Below are 21,178 nucleotides of genomic sequence, written 5' to 3' on the forward strand. Positions count from 1 at the left end.
CAACCTGGGTAACATATCAAGATCATGTCTCTTAAAAAAAAAAAAAAAAGAAATAAAGAAAAATGGTGGTCAGGTGCGTTGGCTCACACTTGTAATCCTAGCACTCTGGAAGGCAGAGGCAGGTAGACCACTTGAGGACTGGGGTTCGAGACCAGCCTGGCCAACATGGCAAAACCCTGTCTCTACTAAAAATACAAAAATTAGCCGGGCATGGTGGTTCATGCCTGTAATCCCAGCTACTCGGGAGGCTGAGGCAGGAGAATCCCTTGAACCCAGGAGGTGGAGGTTGCAGTGAGCCGAGATCGCGCACTGCACTCCAGCCTGGGTGACAGAGTGAGGGCCCCGTCTCCAAAAGAGAATGGTAGCCAAGAACTGGGAATTCGCTGCTTTCACTCATTTATGATACCTCCTCTGCTTCCCCCCATGTGCTTTATAAGTATGCCAAAACCAGGGATGTCAAAGATTTCGTCTGGCTCCAGCCATACCTCTTCAATGGCTCCTTTTTGGCTTTCTGGATCAAGAAGGATGTCTGACTCTGAGTTTTAAATCACCATATCATGGGGCACCCATTTCTGGTCAAATGAAAGACTATCACCTTTGACCTCCCTTTGTGCAGGGAAGGGTCACTCATATGATCACTCAAGTGCCTAAAGAAACCTTCCTGTTGTGATTGAGCCCATTAACCATAGACCTAACAGCATCATTAACACCAACACAATCCATTTGTGATAAATATTATATATAACTGTGCTTCTATCCTTCAGTAACAAATATTTAAAAAACCCAGTTCAGCATCTGGTACACAATAACCACAAATACATGTCATTCCTGCATTTGAATGCAGAGTTTAAAAAAAAAAAAAAAGGGTAGGGAGGACATTAATGGTTAAGAGGCTGGGAATGGAGCCAAATTGGCTGGATTTGAATTTCAGTTCTGCTGCTTATTTAACTTCCCTCAGTTTTCTAATCTGCAAAATGAGGATAAAAATAGCAACTTACAGGGTTATTGTAAGGATAAAATTATATAACACATTAAATGACTGACATATCATAAGGGCTCAATGAAGGTTAGATGTTATCATTATGATTACATGCTAGGAGCTTTGTGTTACATCATTTAATCTTTACAACTCCCACTTTATAGACAGGTTAGTACGGATACTCAGAGAGTAGCAGATACAGCAGGACTTAAACCCTACCTGCCTGACTCCAACACCCACACTCTTCCTATACCACAGCTTTTTCAGCTATTCCCTTATCTCATCCCCTTCTTTAATACGAATACTATCTAAAAATTCTGCACTTTATGGCTTTCGAAGTATAGCATTTTCATATTATACTGCATTTCATCTTCTCAATAAATATTCAAGTCAGGCAGGGGTAGGCAGTAGCTTAGGAAAGGGTAATTTCAGTCAAGATTACACAGGCAGTAGGTAATGAAGCTTGAGCCAGAACCCAAATCACCTGACTCCTAGTCCAGTATTGTTTCAACAATATCACATCTCGAACGAAAGGATCACATTGTCTCAATATTTTACTTGGCCCTACATGTACATAGTCACATGTAGCATAAAAACCTAACTACCTTTTTATGATGCCAAGAGTAACAGCAAAACAATTTTGTTTGGAGAGCTCTTAGCAGACTGTGATCTGGCTCTTTGCATCTGCTGTCAGTGTCTAGTCCTGCACAAGCTTACTGATCCTAGGTTTTGCCTCTGTCTTAGCAGGCAGAAGACATAAAGGCAGGGTAAACATGTCTGGCATGAGAATGGAGGAGATCTCAGGTATTGTGAGCTCTCAGTCCCTCCACCCTCAGAAGAAGTCTCCCTTTCACCTGTGTCAATGATGGTTGGCCAGGTTTTCACATCCACAGCTGTTGCTGCCTCTCGGGACCTCAGTAGCCTCATTAGGGTCTGACTGGTGAGAATACAGGCTGCTTTGCTGACCTAGAAAACAAATGGACAGCAATAAGCATCAGGAGGCTCAGCCCCAACATGGCACCACAGGCCCTGGCTGCTGCTAAAAGCCACTCATGTACCACACTGGACAGGACAGTTTCAAAGAACACATGTGAGACAGACGAGGTCAGTGTTACTCCCTTGCATGTTTCCTTCTGGAAATGTGTGACATTTAATTCTCTCAGAATGACGGACCTGTTCACAATACACTGTATCATTTATAACAGTGATTCTCAAAATATTTCAGTTATAATCTCAGTATAGATCCCACAATCCCATGATTTCATGAAGACCACAATTAAATAAAGATGTGGGTTTTGTAGTGCTCAGGAAATGAGAAGAATCAGATAACCATGTTTGAAGGAGACTGCCCCAGTTTCTAGTGAATGATGAGACTTACTACACCTAGCCCATACACTGAACCTAAGGAACCCTGATGCTGATATAAGCTCTCACAGAAACTAGGTTCTCTTGCCCAGCTATACACAGAAATGCAAAGTGACCTACTTTGCCCACGAACTGCATCAACAGCAACTCCCCTCCCTGCTTTTCTGGCCCACTTTGTAGAATATAACAAGGGAATTTTGCTGAATTATACTTTGTAATAAAATCATCTATGGTGATCATGGCTTTTATACTGTGGGCTCCATTTTTGCTGACAGAGCAGCAGTTCTCAGAGAAGCAAATGCTACATGAACTGGAATTTTGTAATCTATCAGCACTGGCCAAGGCTTCCCCTTGCTGTAAACACTAGGATCTCATGCAATACACACTTATTTTATTTAACTCTCATATCCTATAAAAACTTCTATCATCTCCAGAGCAAGGTCTGGACACCTTTTAATGCTATACCAAGTAAATTCACAAAAGTAACTAAAATAGAAGTGACTTGACACTGGGGATAATTCAGTTTGGCATTTAAAATCGCCTAGATAATTTTGCAGGAAAAATATCAGACAGCACGTTTTAGACAGAAGGGAGGGGGAAACATTTTTTTTTTTTTCTTTTGGCGACAGGGTCTGCTCAGGCTGGAGTGCAGTGGCATAATCTCGGCTCACTTCTAACCTCCACCTCCCAGACTCAAGGGATCCTCCCGCCTCAGCCTCCTGAGTCGCTGGGACTACAGGCAAGTGCCACAATGCCTGGCTACCTTTTGTGTTTTTGTTGTAGAAATACTAATGGCTGCTTCACCTCTTTAATGTTCATGATAACTGCACACAATTCTGTATCTCACCAATAACCACTTTCCCCCAGTTCCTTCACTGAATAATGATGACTGCTTTGGCTGGATTAACAAAAAGGAGGTAGTCTCCAGAAGACAAATTTGAATTCCTGACTTAACAAAATTGGAAAATTAGTAAGGATCCTTAGTTGTCTGAATCTGGATTTTAGGAGATGAGGACAAGGCAAGATACAGCTGGTACTTACATCAACAATCATTCGGACAGTGGGCAGCGTGGCTGTGAGGTTCTGAGCATGTGGAGGTCTGACGGTCACAGGTATACAGCCCGCATACAGGCAGCCATAGAAGGCGGCGATTAACTCAATGCCTGCAAGACAAAGGACCCTGTCAGGAGAGTCACTGAACTGCCTAAGAGCACTGAGAAACTAAAAGGCAAATTTTCCAAAACGATTAAATCATGTACCAGACAGGTTCTGTAGACCATAATTTAACAAAGACCCTAGCAGAAGATATTGAAAGTGAAAGAAGGAAGCATATAAAACTTTAGAAAATACAGAGAAAACAATTAACAAAAAAGGAAGGAAATCAGCAGTAAACTCCTGAAATATTTCTGAAGAAGGTATATTGATATTATTGCTTGATATTACTCAGGAGGAATAACTGCAGAAACCAGGAATGGTTAACTAGGAAAATAAAAGAATGGAGTAAGGAGAGGTGAGGAAGCCCTGAGCTTCTTAAAAATATTTAGAAGGCTGCTCTAAAAAGAGCCATCAGACTTCTTAGATGTTGTTGAAGGGGTATGAGTTTTAGGGAGCAAAGTGTGACTCAGTCTGAGGAAGACTCTGGGCAGAGGCCTCCTCAGAAAGAGCTCAGGTCCTTCCCCGTGGCCTCTCACCGACTGACAGGTGCAAGGCCATCTCCTGGGCATGCAATGGTGGGGACTGCTTTATCACATGATCTTCTATGAAATCTCAGTATCTAGGTAAATAAGGCAGCACATGAGAATCACATAATGAGCCAGGCATGGTGGCGCACACCTGTAATCCCAGCACTTTGGAAGGTTGGGGCAGGTGGATCACCTGAGGTCAGGAGTTTGAGACGAGCCTGGCCAACATGGTGAAACCCCATCTCTACTAAAAATACAAAAATTAGCTGGGTGTGGTGGCGTGTGCCTGTGATCCCAGCTACCCAGGAGGCTGAGGCAGGAGAATCACTGGAACCAGGGAGGCAGAGGTTGCAGTGGGTGGCAGAGCAAGGCTCCGTCTAAAAAATAAAATAAAATAAAAAAACAAACAAACAAACAAAAAACAATCACAGAACAATATGAAGTGTGGGGGGATAACAGGCCAAAGAAAGCTGGATGTATGAGTGGATTAGGTGACAGAAATAATGAAGGGAAAACTCAAATATTTCACCCAGAATTTTGAATCTTTACACCAAATTGTCACCAAATAATTCTGAACCCCTCTTACTATGAAGATGAGGTTGTTGAATTAAATCAGAACATGAAAGTAGCAACAACAGAAGAAGACTAAATCATAATATGAAAACTCACACCCCTTCAAAACTCACAACCCTTCAAAACTCACACCCCTTCAACAACATCTAAGAAGTCTGATGGCTTTTTACACATCAGCCTTCTAAATATTTTTAAAAAGCTCAGGGCTTCCTCACCTCTCCTTTCTCCATTCTTTTATTTTCCTAGTTAACCGTTCCTGGTTTCTGCAGTTATTCCTCCTGAGTAACATCAATCATAATACGAAAAATGTTCACAGAATTCACGCACAACATTTCTTTGGGGACTGGGTGAAATTGCCCCATTCCTGAACATTCATAGAAACAAAGCATCTGTTTTGAGGGTTTCCAAAAGCCAAGTAGCTGAAGACTTCATTCATTCATTATTTACTGAGTGCCTTTTATGTGCCAGGCACTAATAGAAATCTAAGGGTGCAAAAACAGACATGGTCCCAGGAGAGCCACTGTACTGCACAACTTGGGGGGTGAGGATTGGTTCCCACTTCGGCCTGTGTGCATGGTCTTCTAAGTGTTGGGAAGTACACTGCCTGCAAGTCATAGAGAGTGGCTCTGACAGCCTATCCTCTTATAATTTGTAGTCAGTCTATGATTGGAGCTTAAAGTCTAGTCTGCCAATCCGATGCTTACCAGGTGGATAGAGCAACACCACATTATCTCCTGCATTTAGATGTCCCTTATCACCAAGAACAGATGCAATCCTCTCTGCTCGCTTATGAAGCTGAAGGCAGCTGGCTGTGCATACAGTGGTTCCCTTTAAACAACAGAAAGGATAAGCGGGTCAAAGCTCAGAAAGGAAATAAACAGTAATAAGCACAGCCAATTCAACATCATACCTGAAAGGCTTGTGCCTTTGTAGATTATCCTTAGCAAGTTATCAATTCTAGTGAAAATTCCCTTAGCATCAAAGACATGTGTGGGGCTGGACAGGGTGGCTCAAACCTGTAATGCTAGCACTTTGGGAGGATGAGGTGGGAGCACTGCTTGAGCCCAGGAGTTCAAGACAAGCCTGGGCAACACAGCAAGATCTCCTCTCCACCAAAAATACAAAAAAAAAAAAATCAGTCAGGTGTGGTGGTGGCACATGCCTGTAGTCCCAGCTACTCAAGAGGCAGAAGTGGAAGGATCACTTGAGCCAATGCCTGGGCGACAGAGCAAGATTCTGTCTCAAAAAAAAAAATAATAACAATAAAATAAAATCAAACAAAAAGACATGTATGGGATGCTTTTTCTTTCTTTTTTTGTTCTGACATGGTCTTGCTGTTGCCCAAGCTGCAGTGCAGTGATGTAATCACAGCTCACTGCAGCTTGCAGCCTCAAACTCCCGGGTTCAAGCCATCCTCCTGCCTCATCCTTTCAAGAAGCTGGGATTATAGGCATGAGCCACCGTGCCTGGCTGACATTTTTAAATGAAATATGAGAACCCTAATGAATCTGTGGGCTTGAAAAGAAGCTCACTTCATGCAGAGGTGGAACAAGAAAGTCCCCAAATTTTCTGTCATAAAAGTAATGGTTCTTAAGATTTTTAACGACTTTTCAATAAGATGCACAACATATTCCTCTCATTAAGTTCTATTATTGCATAAATTCTCAAAAAAAAAAAATCAGATTCCAGGGGGATGGAAGAGATGGGTATACTTTGGATAAGTCCCCTAAGAGATCCAATAGGCACTTCCAGTCTTCCCCTGCTGGGGAGAAATACTACTATCCACATGGTCACAGACTTTGAGCCTGTGACTCAGACATCAACACAAAAATTCAGCTGACTCCCACAGAATGCATAACTTTAAAATACAATATATAGGCCGGGCACAGTGCCTCAAGCCTATAATCCTAGCACTTTGGGAGGCCAAGGCAGGTGGATCCTGAGGTCAGGAGTTCGAGACCAGCCTGACCAACATGTGAAACCCCGTCTCTAATAAAAATATAAAAATCAGCTGGGCCTGGTGGTGGGCACCTGTAATCCCAGCTACTGGGGACACTGAGGCAGGAGAATCGCTTGAACCCAGGAGGCAGAGGTTGCACTGAGCTGAGATGGTACCACTGCACTCCAGCCCAGGCGACAGAGCAAGACTCCATTTCAAAAAAATACATATATATATTTTTTTCTTTATATATATTTATATATTATAATGTAATATATATTATTATATTTAATATAATATATATATTTTTTTCTTTTTTTATTTTTGAGACAGGGTCTTGCTCTGTCGCCCAGGCTGGAGTGCAATGGCGCATTCTCGGCTCACTGCAACCTCCGCCTCCCGGGTTCAAGCGATTCTCCTGCCTCGGCCTCCCGAGTAGCTGGGATTACAGGTGCCCGCCACCACGCCCAGCTGATTTTTATATTTTTAGTAGAGACAGCGTTTCACATGTTGGTCAGGCTAGTCTTGAACTCCTGACCTCAAGTGATCCACCCGCCTTGGCCTCCCAAAGTGTTGGGATTACAGGTGTGAGCCACCGTGCCCAGTCCTAAAATACAGTATTATAACGAAACATCCATCAGAAACCAGTAGTTAAATGTGCTCTTTGAGTAATTTTCAATTTGCTTTTTATCTGTTAGCAATAAATCATTTAATTATGTACCAGAAATAACTTAGGGTTTTTAAAATGCTGGTCTAAGGTCATTTTCTTCCTGGCAGAAATCAAATAATTAAAAGTCCCACTGGGTAAAAAAACTGTATGACATAACACATTGTGAACATCTGTGTATCTATGTAATTGCATTGTTGGCTCCATTTCTCCTATCAGAACTGAATAAAGAAGACGTGATTGTACCATAAGAAAAGAAAGTATTACATAGCACTCCAGGAGGTCTCAGTCCAATCTTAAAGTGATTGCACAGTTTACCCTCATATGCCAAAGCAAGGAGAAAGCCATTAACTCCTTCTTCAGAGATGGCAACAGAAATTTTCTGATGAAAGAAAGAGATCAAGAGTGCCTAAGACGGTCCTATAGTAGTCAGCTGATTAGATATACCATTGAATTTTTAATACCTTGGCATTTAACAGCATGAAGAGTACATGGTCAGGAGTCGCCTGGGCTCGCCACTGTAGGATCTCTGCCAGAAACTGGTGCTGAAGTCATAAACCAGAAAAAGGACTCAGGGTCAGCAACTTATAACAAGTCATATAATGCATCCCCCACCTGCTACCTGCAGTAAGTTCTGTCCTTGACTTGACTGTAAGAAGGTAACACTTCAGGAACACTTACCTTCCTCACCAAATCATTCTCTTCTATTTGTCCCAGATCCCTTCCAGCAGCTTGTGCTATACGTTTTCCAGCAACCAGATTCCCAACCATCACGGAAGCAGGGCCTACACCTGTAAATAAATGCAAAACCCAACTCACTGGAGATGGCGATTCCAACTAAGTATCCAGAGCATTTCCAGACTGACCAAAACTGGTTCAAATATTCATCCAACAATACTGCCTGAACACTCTTCTAGGCACTGGGAACCCAGGAGCAAATAGGGCAAAGAGCCTGCATTCTGAAGAAGGGTAACCAAGAAATACATACACAAATAAATAAACATAAATAGTGCAAAGTACTGGAAAAAAAACAAACAAGAAAACAGGAGGGACAGGGATTGGGGTGGAGGGAAGGAGGCAGCTATTCTAGTTTGGGGTATACAGGAATTTTTCACTCTGAGGAGGTGATAGCTGGTTGCACAGGTTCCTACTAATATTTTAATCTTCTCCAATCATAATAGAACCCTAAAAGAGAGCTTAACAATAAAGAATATCTGGCCTGGAAAGAAATTTGTCATCTACAAGGCCTGAGGGAGTTTATCTAGAATATTAAATTTGTTCAATTAAAAGTGAATAATGGCCGGGAATGGTGGCTCACGCCTGTAATCCCAGCACTTTGGGAGGGCGAGGCGGGAGGATCACAAGGTCAAGAGATGGAGACCATCCTGGCCAACATGGTGAAATCCCTTCTCTACTAAAAATACAAAAATGAGCTGGGCGTGGTGGTACACACCTGTAGTCCCAGCTACTCGGGAGGCTGAGGCAGGAGAATCGCTTGAACCCAGGAGGTGGAGGTTGCAGTGAGCCGAAATCGTGCCACTGCACTCCAGTATGGCGACAGAGCGAGACTACATCTCAAAAAAAAAAAAAAAAAAAAAAGTGAATAATGGCCAGGAACGGTGGCTCATGCCTGTAATCACAGCACTTTGGGAGGCCGAGGCGGACAGATCACTTGAGCTGAGGAGTTTGTGACCAGCCTGGGCAACATGGCAAAACCCTGTCTCTACAAACACAAAAATATTAGCCTGGTATGGTGGTAGACATCTTTAGTCCAGGCTACTTGGGAGGCTGAGGTGGGAGGATCATTTGTGCCAGAGTTCAAAGCTGCAGGCCAGGCGTGGTGGCTCACGCCTATAATCCCAGTACTTTGGGAGGCCGAGGCGGGCGGATCACGAGGTCAGGAGACCGAGACCATCCCGGCTAACGCGGTGAAACCTTGTCTCTACTAAAAATACAAAAAAAATTAGCCGGGCATGGTGGCGGGCGCCTGTAGTCCCAGCTGCTTGGGAGGCTGAGGCAGGAGAATGGCGTCAACCCAGGAGGCGAAGCTTATAGTGAGCCGAGATTGTGCCACTGCACTCCAGCCTGGGCGACAGTGCAAGACTCCATCTCAAAAAAAAAAAAAAAAAAGCTGCAGTGAGCTGAGATCATGCCACCGCACTCCAGCCTGGGCAACAGTGTTAAGACCCTGTCTCAAAAAACAAAAACAAACGAACAAAAAACTCAGGGAAAAAAATGTCAGCAAGGCCAGGCGTGGTGGCTTGCTCCTGTAATCCTACCAGTTTGGGAGGCAGAGGGGGGCAGATCATTTGAGGACAGGAGTTTGACACCAGCCTGGCCAACATGGCAAAACCCCATCTCTACTAAAAATACAAAAATTAGCTGGGCGTAGTAGCTCACACCTGTAATCCCAGGTACTCAAGTGGTTGGATCCTGGGTGGCAGAGGTTGCAGCGAGCCAGATCACGCCACTGTACTCCAGCCTGGGCAACAGAGCAAACTCTGTTTCAAAAAAAAAAAAAAAGCAACAATTGGTAAATCTAGGATAGGCTACATGGGTGTTCCTCACTATACTATTCGTCTAACTTTTCCATAGGTTCGACACTTCAAAATAAACGGGGGAGACCACTCCCTCTCTAGAAAAAAGCGCTAGGTCGCTCTCTTCATGGTCATCCGCCTCATGTAACTAAGAAGATGGCAAAAAGATGATGAAACAAAGCTTATTGCCAGCCAGGTTTTAAATAGGCTGATGTTATACTGGATTAATATTAAAAATCTTTTATTCTATCAAAATCTGTTGATCCTGAATATACTGAAACAGATGAAACAAAATCACTTAAATCATATAATCAATTTTCAAAGGGTAAATATTTGGGGAAGCTGGGTAAAGGGTGTAAGGAAAATCTTTGTACCATGTGGCAACTTTTTGTTTTGTTTTTTGAGACACAGTCTCGCTCAGTCGCCCAGGCTGGGATGCGGTGGCACAATCTTGGCTCACTGCAAGCTCCGCCTCCCGGGTTCACGCCATTCTCCTGCCTCAGCCTCCCGACATGTGGCAACTTTTTTGTGTGAAATTATTTCAAAATGGAAAGTTTAAAAAATTTAAAAATAAAACAGAAAACTCAAAAAAGATAAAGTATTCCAATTGGTGAACAGTTTTAGTCTACAAAGTGTCTACTACAATTTTAAATATGCAATATTCCTCCCTAAGAAACTTCATGACAAATTATAGATATATCATGTTGGAGACAGCCTTTTAATACAGGCAGGGACTCAGAGTGTATTTATGTAAACTGTGCATTCCGGGATTTACATTATAAAATTAATAAAGGCATGACATTTTAAAAAGTGAATTTTGCAGTAGTTTAAAACAATAAAACTAATTCAGCAGCAGTTCCTGGATGTTCTTCTGTGTGCATTTCGTGAGTCTATGGGTCTGTGGGTCACACAGAATGAAAGATACTGAAAGCAGTAACTCCAGGAAGCTAATTGCAGACACTGCTGTACCTGTAAATATGCCTTCTGATTTTCCAATAAAATTCTGTAAACGTCTTATGGCAAAAACTGCTAGTTATCAATTCCAGTATCCTATTCTTCTTCCTTAATAACAGAACCCCCAGTTTTTAGCTGGACACATGCCTGGAATAAAGACTATATTCTTTAGTGTGGGAGGATAATAAGTAAGAGGAAGTAATATATGCAATTTCTAGAAAATATGTTAAAGGGAAGAGTATCCTTTCTTTACCTTTTCCTCCTACCTGCTGGCTGGGATGTAGAGGTTGGGGAGCCTAATGAGCCCTGGGGCAGTTGCTAATGATGGCTGTGGCCGATTATTTTATTTTCCCACAATCCTTCCTTTCTTTCTTGTCCTAGTTATGGCTGGATGGGATAAGTATACTTCATGGTCTGACTTGTTTAGGACAATGAAATGTTAGGACATGTGACACAAACAGAAGCTTTAAATATGCTCATGTGGCTTGGCTTGCTTTGTTGCTTCTGCCATCTGCCTTGAAAAAAATACGGCCCAGGTAGCTGCTGGTCCCATGATGAGGAGACACATGGAAGAGCTCTGAACCTAACCTAAGCCTGGAGCCAAGTCAAGTCCAGTGGATCCCAGCCAAGCCAAGCAGATCCACATTCCATGAGTAAAAAGTAAATGCTTGCTACTTCAAGGCACTGAGTTTTAGGGTTATTTGTTCTGTAGCGTATCTATGACAAGAGTTGACAGACAAAACACCAGAGCAAAAAGATGGGAAGCTAGAAGAACATGATTGAGGAGTGACTATCCTAGCTTTTGGACTACCTAGCTCTGAACTTTTTTTACCTGACAAAAATATGCTTGTTTCTTGCCTGAGCTGCAATTTATGTTTTTCTGCAACTTGCAGCCAAGACTAGTCCTAACAAACACATTCTTTCTTTCTACAATAGCTCCAAAAGCATCTCAAGGATATCTTTGCCTCCGGGCTGCCTTAACACACCTTTTCCATCTTCCCTTTCTTTTTTGTTGAGACAGGGTCTGGTTCTGTCACCCAGATTAGAGTGCAATGGCGCAATCTCGGTTTACTGCAACCTCCCAGGCTCAAGCCATCCTCTGTCAGCCTCTGAAGTAGCTGAGACTACAGGTGTGCACCACCGGGCCTGGCTAATTTTTTCCTTTTTTTTTTGTAGAGACAGGATTTTACCATGTTGCCCAGGCTGTTTTCGAACTCCTGGGCTCACACGATCCTCCCACCTTGGCCTCCCAAAGTCTTTGTAAACTAATTGTAGAGAAAGAATCACACTGAGAGAACCCAGCTTCTTGAAGTTGGAATTTTAGTGCCAGGTCTTGGAAGCCAGCATATTACCTGGTTGCTTTTGCCGGGGCTTTGGCAAGTTTGTCACACATGTATGGGGGCACATGAGGATGTTGCAAGGATGCAGTGATCCCTCCAGAAAGAGTTGTTTCGTCTGAGATATATGGATTCCTCCTAGTGGAGTTTTTGGCAATGTATTGGCTGGCACCAGAGCAAGACAATAAACCCCCACTTGATGAATGCTATCGATCGCCTAGAAAAATACAAACAAAAATACTCAGTGAGATCACTTCTATTACATTTGACATATTCCTGGTATAATCCATTATTTTACTCTACAATTTTTCTTACTGTACCCATTCTAGATCTAGAATCTGGCAGATCACTAAGATTCCATATATCTAGAGATTTAAAGATAATCATTAAGATAATACACATCTTTCAGCTGTGGCAGAGATTAAAAGAAGAGAGGTAAGATACAATCTAAATGGACAAAGGTGGATATTGACTTGCAACTCAGTATGTTCTCTTTTTAAGTTTTTATTCTTTTTAGAGACAGGGTCTCATTCTGTCAGCTGGGGTGGAATGCAACGGCACAAGCCATGACAGCCCCAAATTCCTAAGCTCAAGTGATCCTCCTGCCTCAACCTCCCAAGAAGCTGGGACTACAGGGATGCACCACTGCGTCTGGCTAATTTAAAATAATTTTTTTTCTTTTCTTTTTTTTAATGTTAAGGTTTTTGGAGAGATGGGGTCTCACTGTGCTGCCTAGGCTGGTCTTGAACTCATGGCCTCAAGTGATGCTCCCACCTTGGCCTCCCAAAGTGCTGAGATTACTGTCATAAGCCACCATGCCCAGCCAATATGTTCTCTCTTAAGTGATAATGTCAAAAACCTAGAAATTTGTTTTGGTCCTTTTAATCTTTTAGCTATCAGCCAACAAAGCCTAATTAAACAGAAGTAAGGTATTTTTATTATGAACACAACAGCAGCTCTCTAAAGGAGCCCCCACTTAAGTGATTCACCATGTTACCATGCATCTCCTCTGAAAAACATCTGGGGTGAGGCCCATAGCACACCGAGCATGGGAGGCCACAAGCTACCCTGAGCGTACCTGTGCTCGCAGCCATGTAACTGCATGTTTGCTTAAAGGCAGCTGTGTTCCTACACTGTTTGACAGCTGTTCTTGTTGTTTTCACATAATGTAATTAAATATTATGTTAACTGACAAAATACAAATGCAAAAACACAGAAGGAGTTATGCTTTGGAAAGACACACTAAAAGTTAGCTCCTAAAAAACTTCTGTTCACAGGTCAGGCAAGTTAATCCTAAAAGTGAAGATACCCATTCAAGTCATTTTTCAAATATCCACATTCTGGTGCTAACTTACAGAAAATAAAACCAGGCCAGGTATGGTGACTCAAGTCTGTAATCTCAGCACTTTGGGAGGCCAAGGTGAGAAGATAGTTTGAGTTCAGGAATTTGAGAACAGCCTGGGCAACATGGCAAAACCCCATCTCTATATTTTAATTTTTAAAAAAATTTAAAAAGAAAAACCAGAAACTGAAGACAATGTATTTTGATATAGTTTATAGAAGTAAGCTGACCTGGACTTCAAGTTGGTATATTCGTAATTACACTTCTCTACATCAAAGGAATACATACTTGGATATTTTCTATTAAAATTTAATACTTGAAGAATTTCTCATTTTTATGAAACCAATCAACTTTATTTTATTTTTTTGAGACAGAGTCTCGCATTGTCACCCAAGCTGGAGTCCAATGGCGCGATCTTGGCTCACTGCAACCTCCGCCTCCTGGGTTCAAGCAATTCTCCTGCCTCAGCCTCTGGAGTAGCTGAGATTACAGGTGCCCGCCACCAAGCCCGGCTAATTTTTTGTATTTTTATTAGAGATGGGGTTTCACTATGTTGGCCAGGCTGGTCTCGAACTCCTGACCTCGTGATCCACCTGCCTCGGCCTCCCAAAGTGCTGGGATTACAGGTGTGAGCCACCGTGCCCAGCCCTTTTTTGTTTGTTTGTTTTTTTAAGATGGAGTCTCGCTTTTTCTCCCAGGCTGAAGTGCAGTGGCGTAATCTCGGGTCACCACAACCTCCACCTCCCAGGTTCAAGCAATTTTCCTGCCTCAGCCTCCCAAGTAGCTGGGATTACAGGTGTGTGCCACCACATCTGGCTAATTTTTGTATTTTTAGTAGAGACGGGGTTTTACCATGTTGGTCAGGCTGGTCTTGAACTCCTGACCTCAAGTGATCTGCCCGCCTCGGCCTCCCAAAGTGCTGGGATTACAGACATGAGCCATCATGCCTGGCTAAAACTGACCAACTGTTAATACTAGTTAGGAGGTTTCTACTGTATTACCCATAGGTCTTATTGAACAAGAGATACAATCTTAGAAGTAGAATGGACCCACAGTTATAAAGGTCAAACATTAAAAAAAGGACAAGGCTGTATGTATGTATGTATGAATGACAGGGTCTTGCTCTGACACCCAGGCTGGAGTGCAATGGTATGACCACAGCTCATTATAACCTCAAATTGCTGGGCTCAAGTGATCCTCCCACCCCAGCCTCTCAAGTAAGTGGGACCACAGGCAGTGGTGTCCAGCTAATTTATTTATTCATTTGTTTATTCTTTGTAGAGCAAAGGGTCTTGCTCTGTTGTCCCAGGCTGGTCTTGAACTTAAGTGACCCTCAGCTTCAGCTTCCCAAATTGTTGGGACTAGAAGCATGAGCCACCATGCGTGGCCAAGGCCTTTTATTAAAACAATTTAAGGAGCCAGGTGCAGTGACTCACACCTGTAATCCCAGCACTTTGGGAGGCCAAGGTGGGTGGATCTCCTGAGGTCAGGAGTTTGAGACCAGCCTGGCCAGCGTGGTGAAACCCCGTCTACTAAAAATACAAAAATTAGCTGGGTGTGGTGGCGAGTGCCCGTAATCCCAGCTACTTGGAAGGCTGAGGCAGGAGAATTGCTTGAACCCGGGAGGTGGAGGTTGCAGTGAGCCAAGATTGTGCCACTGTACTCCAGCCTGGGAGACAAGAGTGAAACTCCATCTCAAAAACAAAACAAACAAACAAAAATTTAAAAGGGCAAAAGAATAAACTTGAAAATCACAATCCTCAGACTATCCTACCAACCAATACAGATGACTGGGAAATGGAAAGTCTGGCAGAGTTCCTAAGTTTCTGTGTTTTTTTTAGAATACACGGAAAGTTAGCAAATGTGCTACATGTAGCCTGAATTCCTCATTAAAAACGCATCTGATAAGTCATCTACTAACTGCCTTTCTTTAGAAGGTGCTGAGTTAGGTATTTAGTTTATGTTATACACAGACCTGGAATTCAACAACCTCTGGCCTTTAATCTATTAGAATACATGGCGTCATTTACTGTTCTACTATGGACTCGAATGCTCCGAGCTGGTAAGTTACAAAAACTGCGAAAAGAATGGCCTGTTATCTCATGCCCAAATTGGAACCCAAATGACTTTCACAAGAGTTTGGATTAGTAAATTGGCACTGTATTTAATTCCTATAGTTGCTTTCCAGGGAAAAGTAACAAATATCTTGGGAGATGTCAGGTATACTCACTTTTCAATAATAGAAGAAAATGTGTAATTCACCAAAGCTTCTACCATTACATGCCCCAAAGTTCATTCTGAACAAAATAAGGTTTCTGACTGAAAATATGATTGGTATGAAATATATTCTCTTTGCACGTCTGCCCCTTAGCCATCTTTCAGAGATCTGCCCCGTTCTACCTTCTTCATAGTCTTTCCTGACTAGTCTATCTTCAGTATATTTTCTTTTCTGATTTTCTACTACAAATAGCCTACACAGTATCAGCTGATAATTCAGAATTACAGACCCTGAGGATAGAAAGAAATATTAAAAGTCATCTAGCAGCCAGGTGACGTGGCTCACATCTATAATCCCAGCACTCCGGGAGGCCGAGGTGGGTGGATCACCTGAGGTCAGGAGTTCGAGACCAGCCTGGCCAACATGGCGAAAATCTGTCTCTACTAAAAATACAAAAAATTAGCTGGGCATGGTGGCGGGTGCCTGTAATTCCAGCTACTTGGGAGTCTGAGACAGGAGAATCGCTTGAACCTAGGAGGCGGAGGTTGTAGTGAGTCAAGGTCGTGCCATTGCACTCTACCCTGGGCAACAGGAGAGAAACTCCATCTCAAAAAAAAAAAAAAAACAAAACAGTCATCTAGCAATACCACCATCTCATGCTTGCATTGTTTCTACAACATTGCTATTAACTAGCAGTTAATAAATTCAAATTCCCCAAGTAGAGAAGTTATAGATCTTGGGAAGACTTCCACTGATACCTAAGTACAGCAAGGACAGGCCACACTTTCTTTGGACCATCTACTTAGCCAACAAATATTTACTGAGCCTACTATGACGTTTGCTAGCATAGCTACCGGGCTCTGGGGATCGAGCCCTGAACAAAAGAGACAAAAAAGTCTTGGCCTTGCCTTATATTACAGTGGATGTAGAAAACAATAAATACACAAGATGTTAAGTGCTAAGTAGAAAAATAAAGAAGAATGAAGGGACAGAGAATGAAAGGGAATATTAATTGAGAGGAAGTGGTCCTCTCTAATTGGAGACTATTCTTACAATCTTTTATTTTTTGAGAGATGGGTTTTTGCTATGTTGCGCAGGTTGGAGTGCAGTAGCTATTCACAGGTGCGACCACAGTGCACTACAGCACTGGCTCAAGCGATCCTCCTACCTCAGCTTTCTGAGTAGCTGGGGCTACTGGTGCCTGTCACAGCACTTGGCTCATTATTACTATCATTATTATTATTATTATTACTATTATTATTATTTTGAGCCAGGGTCCTCCTCTGTCACCCAGGCTGAACTGTAGTGGCATGATCATAGCTCACTGCAGTGTTGACCTACTGGGTCAAGTGATCCTCCCACCTCAGCCTTCCAAGTAGCTGGGATCACAGGTGCACACAACTACGCCTGGATAATTTTTTTTTTTTTTTTTGAGACAGAGTCTTGCTCTGTCGCCCAGGCTGGAGTGCAGTGGCGCGATCTCGGCTCACTGCAAGCTCCGCCTCCTGGGTTCAAGCCATTCTCCTGCCTCAGCCTCCCGAGTAGCTGGGACTACAGATGCCTGCCACCACGCCCAGTTAATTTTTTTTTTTTTGTATTTTTAGTAGAGACGGGGTTTCACCGTGTTAGCCAGAATGGTCTCAAACTCCTGACCTCGTGATCCGCCCATCTCGGCCTCCCAGAGTGCTGGGATTACAGGCGTGAGCCACTGCGCCTGGCCTATGCCTGGATAATTTAGAAAAAAACTTTTGGTAAAGATGGATAATAACAATCACCATCATTATTTACTGAGTGCAGGTACTATATACTTCAATTAATTACCTCATTTAATCCTTCCAATAGCTCTATAAAACAGATAATTTTATCCTACTTTGCAGGTTAGGAAATAAACTCAGTGAGGTTAAATGACTTGCCTAAGGGCACATATCTGGTAAGAAGTGGAGCTGGGATTCCAAGTCTATGATTCTAAGTGAAGACTAGGCTCTTGTCATCACTCTAGCCTGCTCCCCACCACAGACATATTGCTTAGACTGTGCCCAAAGCATTCTCCTTCCCTCATGGTTTATCTCACCTAGCATCTCTAGCCCCACAGGAAAGCTCCTTCAGAGTAAAGCTAATAGCTGTATTTTCTTGGATCCCTCACACCATCGGCACCACTTATGACACACAGTAAAACTGTGACTGACTGTTGACAAGTGGATTGATTACTGCCAGAGATGTGTTCCACATATGACAGTTAAAACTTTCACAAGTAGTAAACACTCAGGCATGAAAGAATTTGCTGAGGCAAGTCAATTGCATTATTTTTGGCAACCTGAGCAGAAAAATACCATGTGGTCCACAAGGAGAAATGGTATTAATTATCTGATTTTGCTAGTAGTACCCAGAGTATGTGAGCAATGATTGGCAAGAAAAAGTAAGGTGGCATTACTGGTTGATCAAAGAAAATGAAATGCTTAGGCAGTGGTTGCTGCCACCGCTGACCTGACACAGACCCCAAAGTGTGCTCACCTGCAGCACGCGGCTCATCCACTGGAAACTATCTTCCTCAGAAGCATCAGGTCTTTGTTCCGCAACCACCACAATGCGCTCATCATAAAATACAGACACAGAAAACACAGCAATTCTAAGAGAGACAGATCAAACACATCAGGACTCCCTTCACAACCAGTCCTATTTGCTTTGTTTAACTGGAATTACAGAGAGGAGACAACCCCACCATGCTACCCAAAACGAGTAGCTTAGAAAAGAAAATGTCATAATCATTACTCTCAAAATGAGCATTCATTCATTTAAATAATATGTATTAAGCACAACTGTCATGAATGTTGGGGACACAGTGGTAAATAAGACAAAGTTCTTGTCTTTGTGGCACTTATGTGTTAGAGACAGAACAAACAAATAAATACAGAATAATGCCATGTTGCAATATACAGGGGGTGGAGTGGTGTGTAGGGTGGCGTATTACTGAGGGCAGGGTGGCTGGGGGGCGCCTCCCTGAGGAGCGGACATTGGAGCAGAGACCTGAATGAGGTGAGGACGCGAGCCACGCGAAGATCTGGAGGAAGAGGTTTCCGGGCAGAAGGAACGGAAAGCGAAAAGGTTCTGAGGTAGGGACGAGCTTGGCAGGTTTGAGGAACAGCAAGAAGGCCAGTGTGCCTGGAGCAAAGTGGTGAAGCAGAGACCGGGAGGGAGAGAGGTCAGACCCAGGCCAGGGCAGATCCCAGTGGACCTGAGAGGCCATGGGAGGGAGGATGAAGTTGGTTCTGAGGGAGGTCTCCGCTCAAATGTCCCCTTACTAGCAAGGCACTCCCAGGACACCTCATAGAAACTGGCAGGCCACCCCCACCCCCATGTGTTTTTCTCCACAGCACTTGTCACTGTCTCACATGTTATCTATTGACCTGTTTATGTGGTTCCTGTCTGTCTCCCACAACAAGCATGTGAGCTTCACAAGGGCAGAGACTTGGCCTGTTTTGTTCACTGCCACAGCCGAAGCCTCCAGGACAGCAGCACAGTGTTGGCACCCAATGAATATTTGTTGAATGAATGCATGAAAGAATGGGAAGGCACCGGAGAGCAGAGTCTGCCAGCATGTCTGCTTGACACCCTCCTTCCTTCCTTCCACACACATTCACCCAACACCTACCAGGTGTCCGGCACTACTGATTGCTGGGATATGACTGTGACCAAAGGCAGATCTAGTGCCTCATGGACTTTACATCTCATAGGAAGCCACACCACTACAAAAAAAAACTATACACTTCAGAAACTGTTTCACTAATTTTTTGTACTTCTTAAACTAAAGGGACACTACGTTTGCCTTAAAGAGATACATCTATGATTGCAAATTGCTGAACAGGACATCAACTACTCAAATATGTAGCAAATATCTTTTCTTACATTAATAAGCAAAGAAAAAAGATATCTAATTGACTTTGTCCATGGAATTTGAAATTATGCACTATGTCAATCCCCACATTAAAACGGTATAATTTAATTAGAAACAAGAGAAACAATTCTTAGATGTAAATGCCTACAGAGTAGCATCTATATCAGTTAGTCTGAATGGCACTACTTTTGCACTGAAGAAATGCAGGAAGTTAATGTTTTAGAATTCTCCTCAGTCCTCAGGATTCAACAAATGGTAATACGTTAAATCTGAAGTAAAGGATATAGTTGCATCTTAATCCTCTTAGTTACAGCTGAAGCACCAGATGTTGTGAAATATATATTAAAAGCCAGGCTAAGAAGAAGAAGAAGAAGAAAAAAAAAAGCCAGACTTATGCAATGCTTAACAAAAACAATCTGATCATTTGGAAAGAGAAACTACAAAATACAACTGAAATCACCATGTGAAAATCTATTTAGATTCCATTAAAAGGTGCTAACATTTGAATTTTGTACTACTCACCTTCCTCTATAAACAGTCTTTATTGATTCTACAGCCAATCCAGTAGCAACAATGTCATCAGCATTATGTCTTCGACCACTAACCATCAGTAAACCATCCATTTTCCCAACCACGAACACCAAACTACCCTGAAAGGTAATGATGATTTACCTTGATTTCCATGATTTAAATAGTAAAACAGACATCTTTTAACTTCCTGCCTTTAAATAAATCTCATTTAAAAAGTATTAAAAACACAACTGCCATATTTTATGGATTCTAGAGAAAGCATTTCACACCTTGACATCTCTGAAATCAGTTGGGAAAAGAGTGGCATCTTACAGCCAATGAAGTCTCACAGGATACCTAAGAAGGGAATTTACTCATATTTATTTTAGGGAGGAACTTCATTAAGAAAGCAACTAGGATTCCACCCAAGCATAGCTGATTTTCCCAGCCATGATTTATGTGTTAGTTTGCTTATGTTTCTATTCAGAGGATACAGAGGAAGAAAAATGTATTCATTTACTATTGGAATTAGGAGGAGATTAAAACAGTTTAAATAGGAGAATGACCATCTCAGTTGGTAAGGGTAATGCTGTTTCCATCTGGCAGGATTAGAAATAGGCTAAGAAAGAAAGGTCTAAGGAATGCTGTAGGTGCCTTTCTTTTCCAATAAGAAAACAAAGCAGCAGGGAACTGCTATGAAATCCCCAAAAGCATCACTGCATAAATAATCTTCCCAGACTCATTTGCAGCAAATTAACTTTTCTCATTCATTACAGAATTTCTAAATTTCTTAGTCCATTTACACACATTCACCTACCTAGTAGTTATTTCCACGTGAATGTCACTCACTGATTTACTAAGCACAATGTAGTGCCCTACACAGTGACTGGGCCATGTAAGACATAACCCATATCCTCAACAAGCTACTGGTTCAACCCGTATGTCAGGAAAAAAGCAGCCATTTCCAACAAAGGCTGAAAAGCTACAGTGTTGGTAAGAGAATGAGACAGTCACTGTCATTCCTCCAATGTCCATTTCTCCATTTCGTTCACAGTAGGATAATTTTTAGCTGGGCATGGCTGACCAAAATAAAGATTGCATTCCAGTCTCCCTTGAATCTAGGTATGGCTGCAGGACTAGTTCAGACCAATAAGTGAAAGTGTTGCACAGCAGCTTCAAGGAA

At 42.5% G+C, this 21,178-nt stretch overlaps 1 protein-coding gene across 7 annotated transcripts in view; it reads right to left on the reverse strand.

The window, feature by feature from the left end:
• The window catches only part of DIP2B (disco interacting protein 2 homolog B), a 245,725-nt gene that overhangs the window by 21,996 nt on the left and 202,551 nt on the right, over window positions 1-21,178 (reverse strand). For all 7 annotated transcript variants that reach the window (XM_019039091.2, XM_019039092.2, XM_055357229.2 and 4 more), the window contains 8 exons: window positions 20,008-20,135; window positions 18,105-18,219; window positions 12,049-12,250; window positions 7,887-7,996; window positions 7,670-7,750; window positions 5,304-5,427; window positions 3,386-3,507; window positions 1,834-1,945 (listed from right to left, as the gene is read on the reverse strand). In XM_019039091.2, coding sequence (XP_018894636.2) covers window positions 1,834-1,945; window positions 3,386-3,507; window positions 5,304-5,427; window positions 7,670-7,750; window positions 7,887-7,996; window positions 12,049-12,250; window positions 18,105-18,219; window positions 20,008-20,135 — 994 coding nt within the window. The remainder of the gene's footprint in view (window positions 1-1,833; window positions 1,946-3,385; window positions 3,508-5,303; window positions 5,428-7,669; window positions 7,751-7,886; window positions 7,997-12,048; window positions 12,251-18,104; window positions 18,220-20,007; window positions 20,136-21,178) is intronic.

The sequence above is a fragment of the Gorilla gorilla genome, chromosome 10 (genome assembly GCF_029281585.2).
Source record: "Gorilla gorilla gorilla isolate KB3781 chromosome 10, NHGRI_mGorGor1-v2.1_pri, whole genome shotgun sequence".
Classification (NCBI taxonomy): Eukaryota; Metazoa; Chordata; class Mammalia; order Primates; family Hominidae; genus Gorilla; species Gorilla gorilla.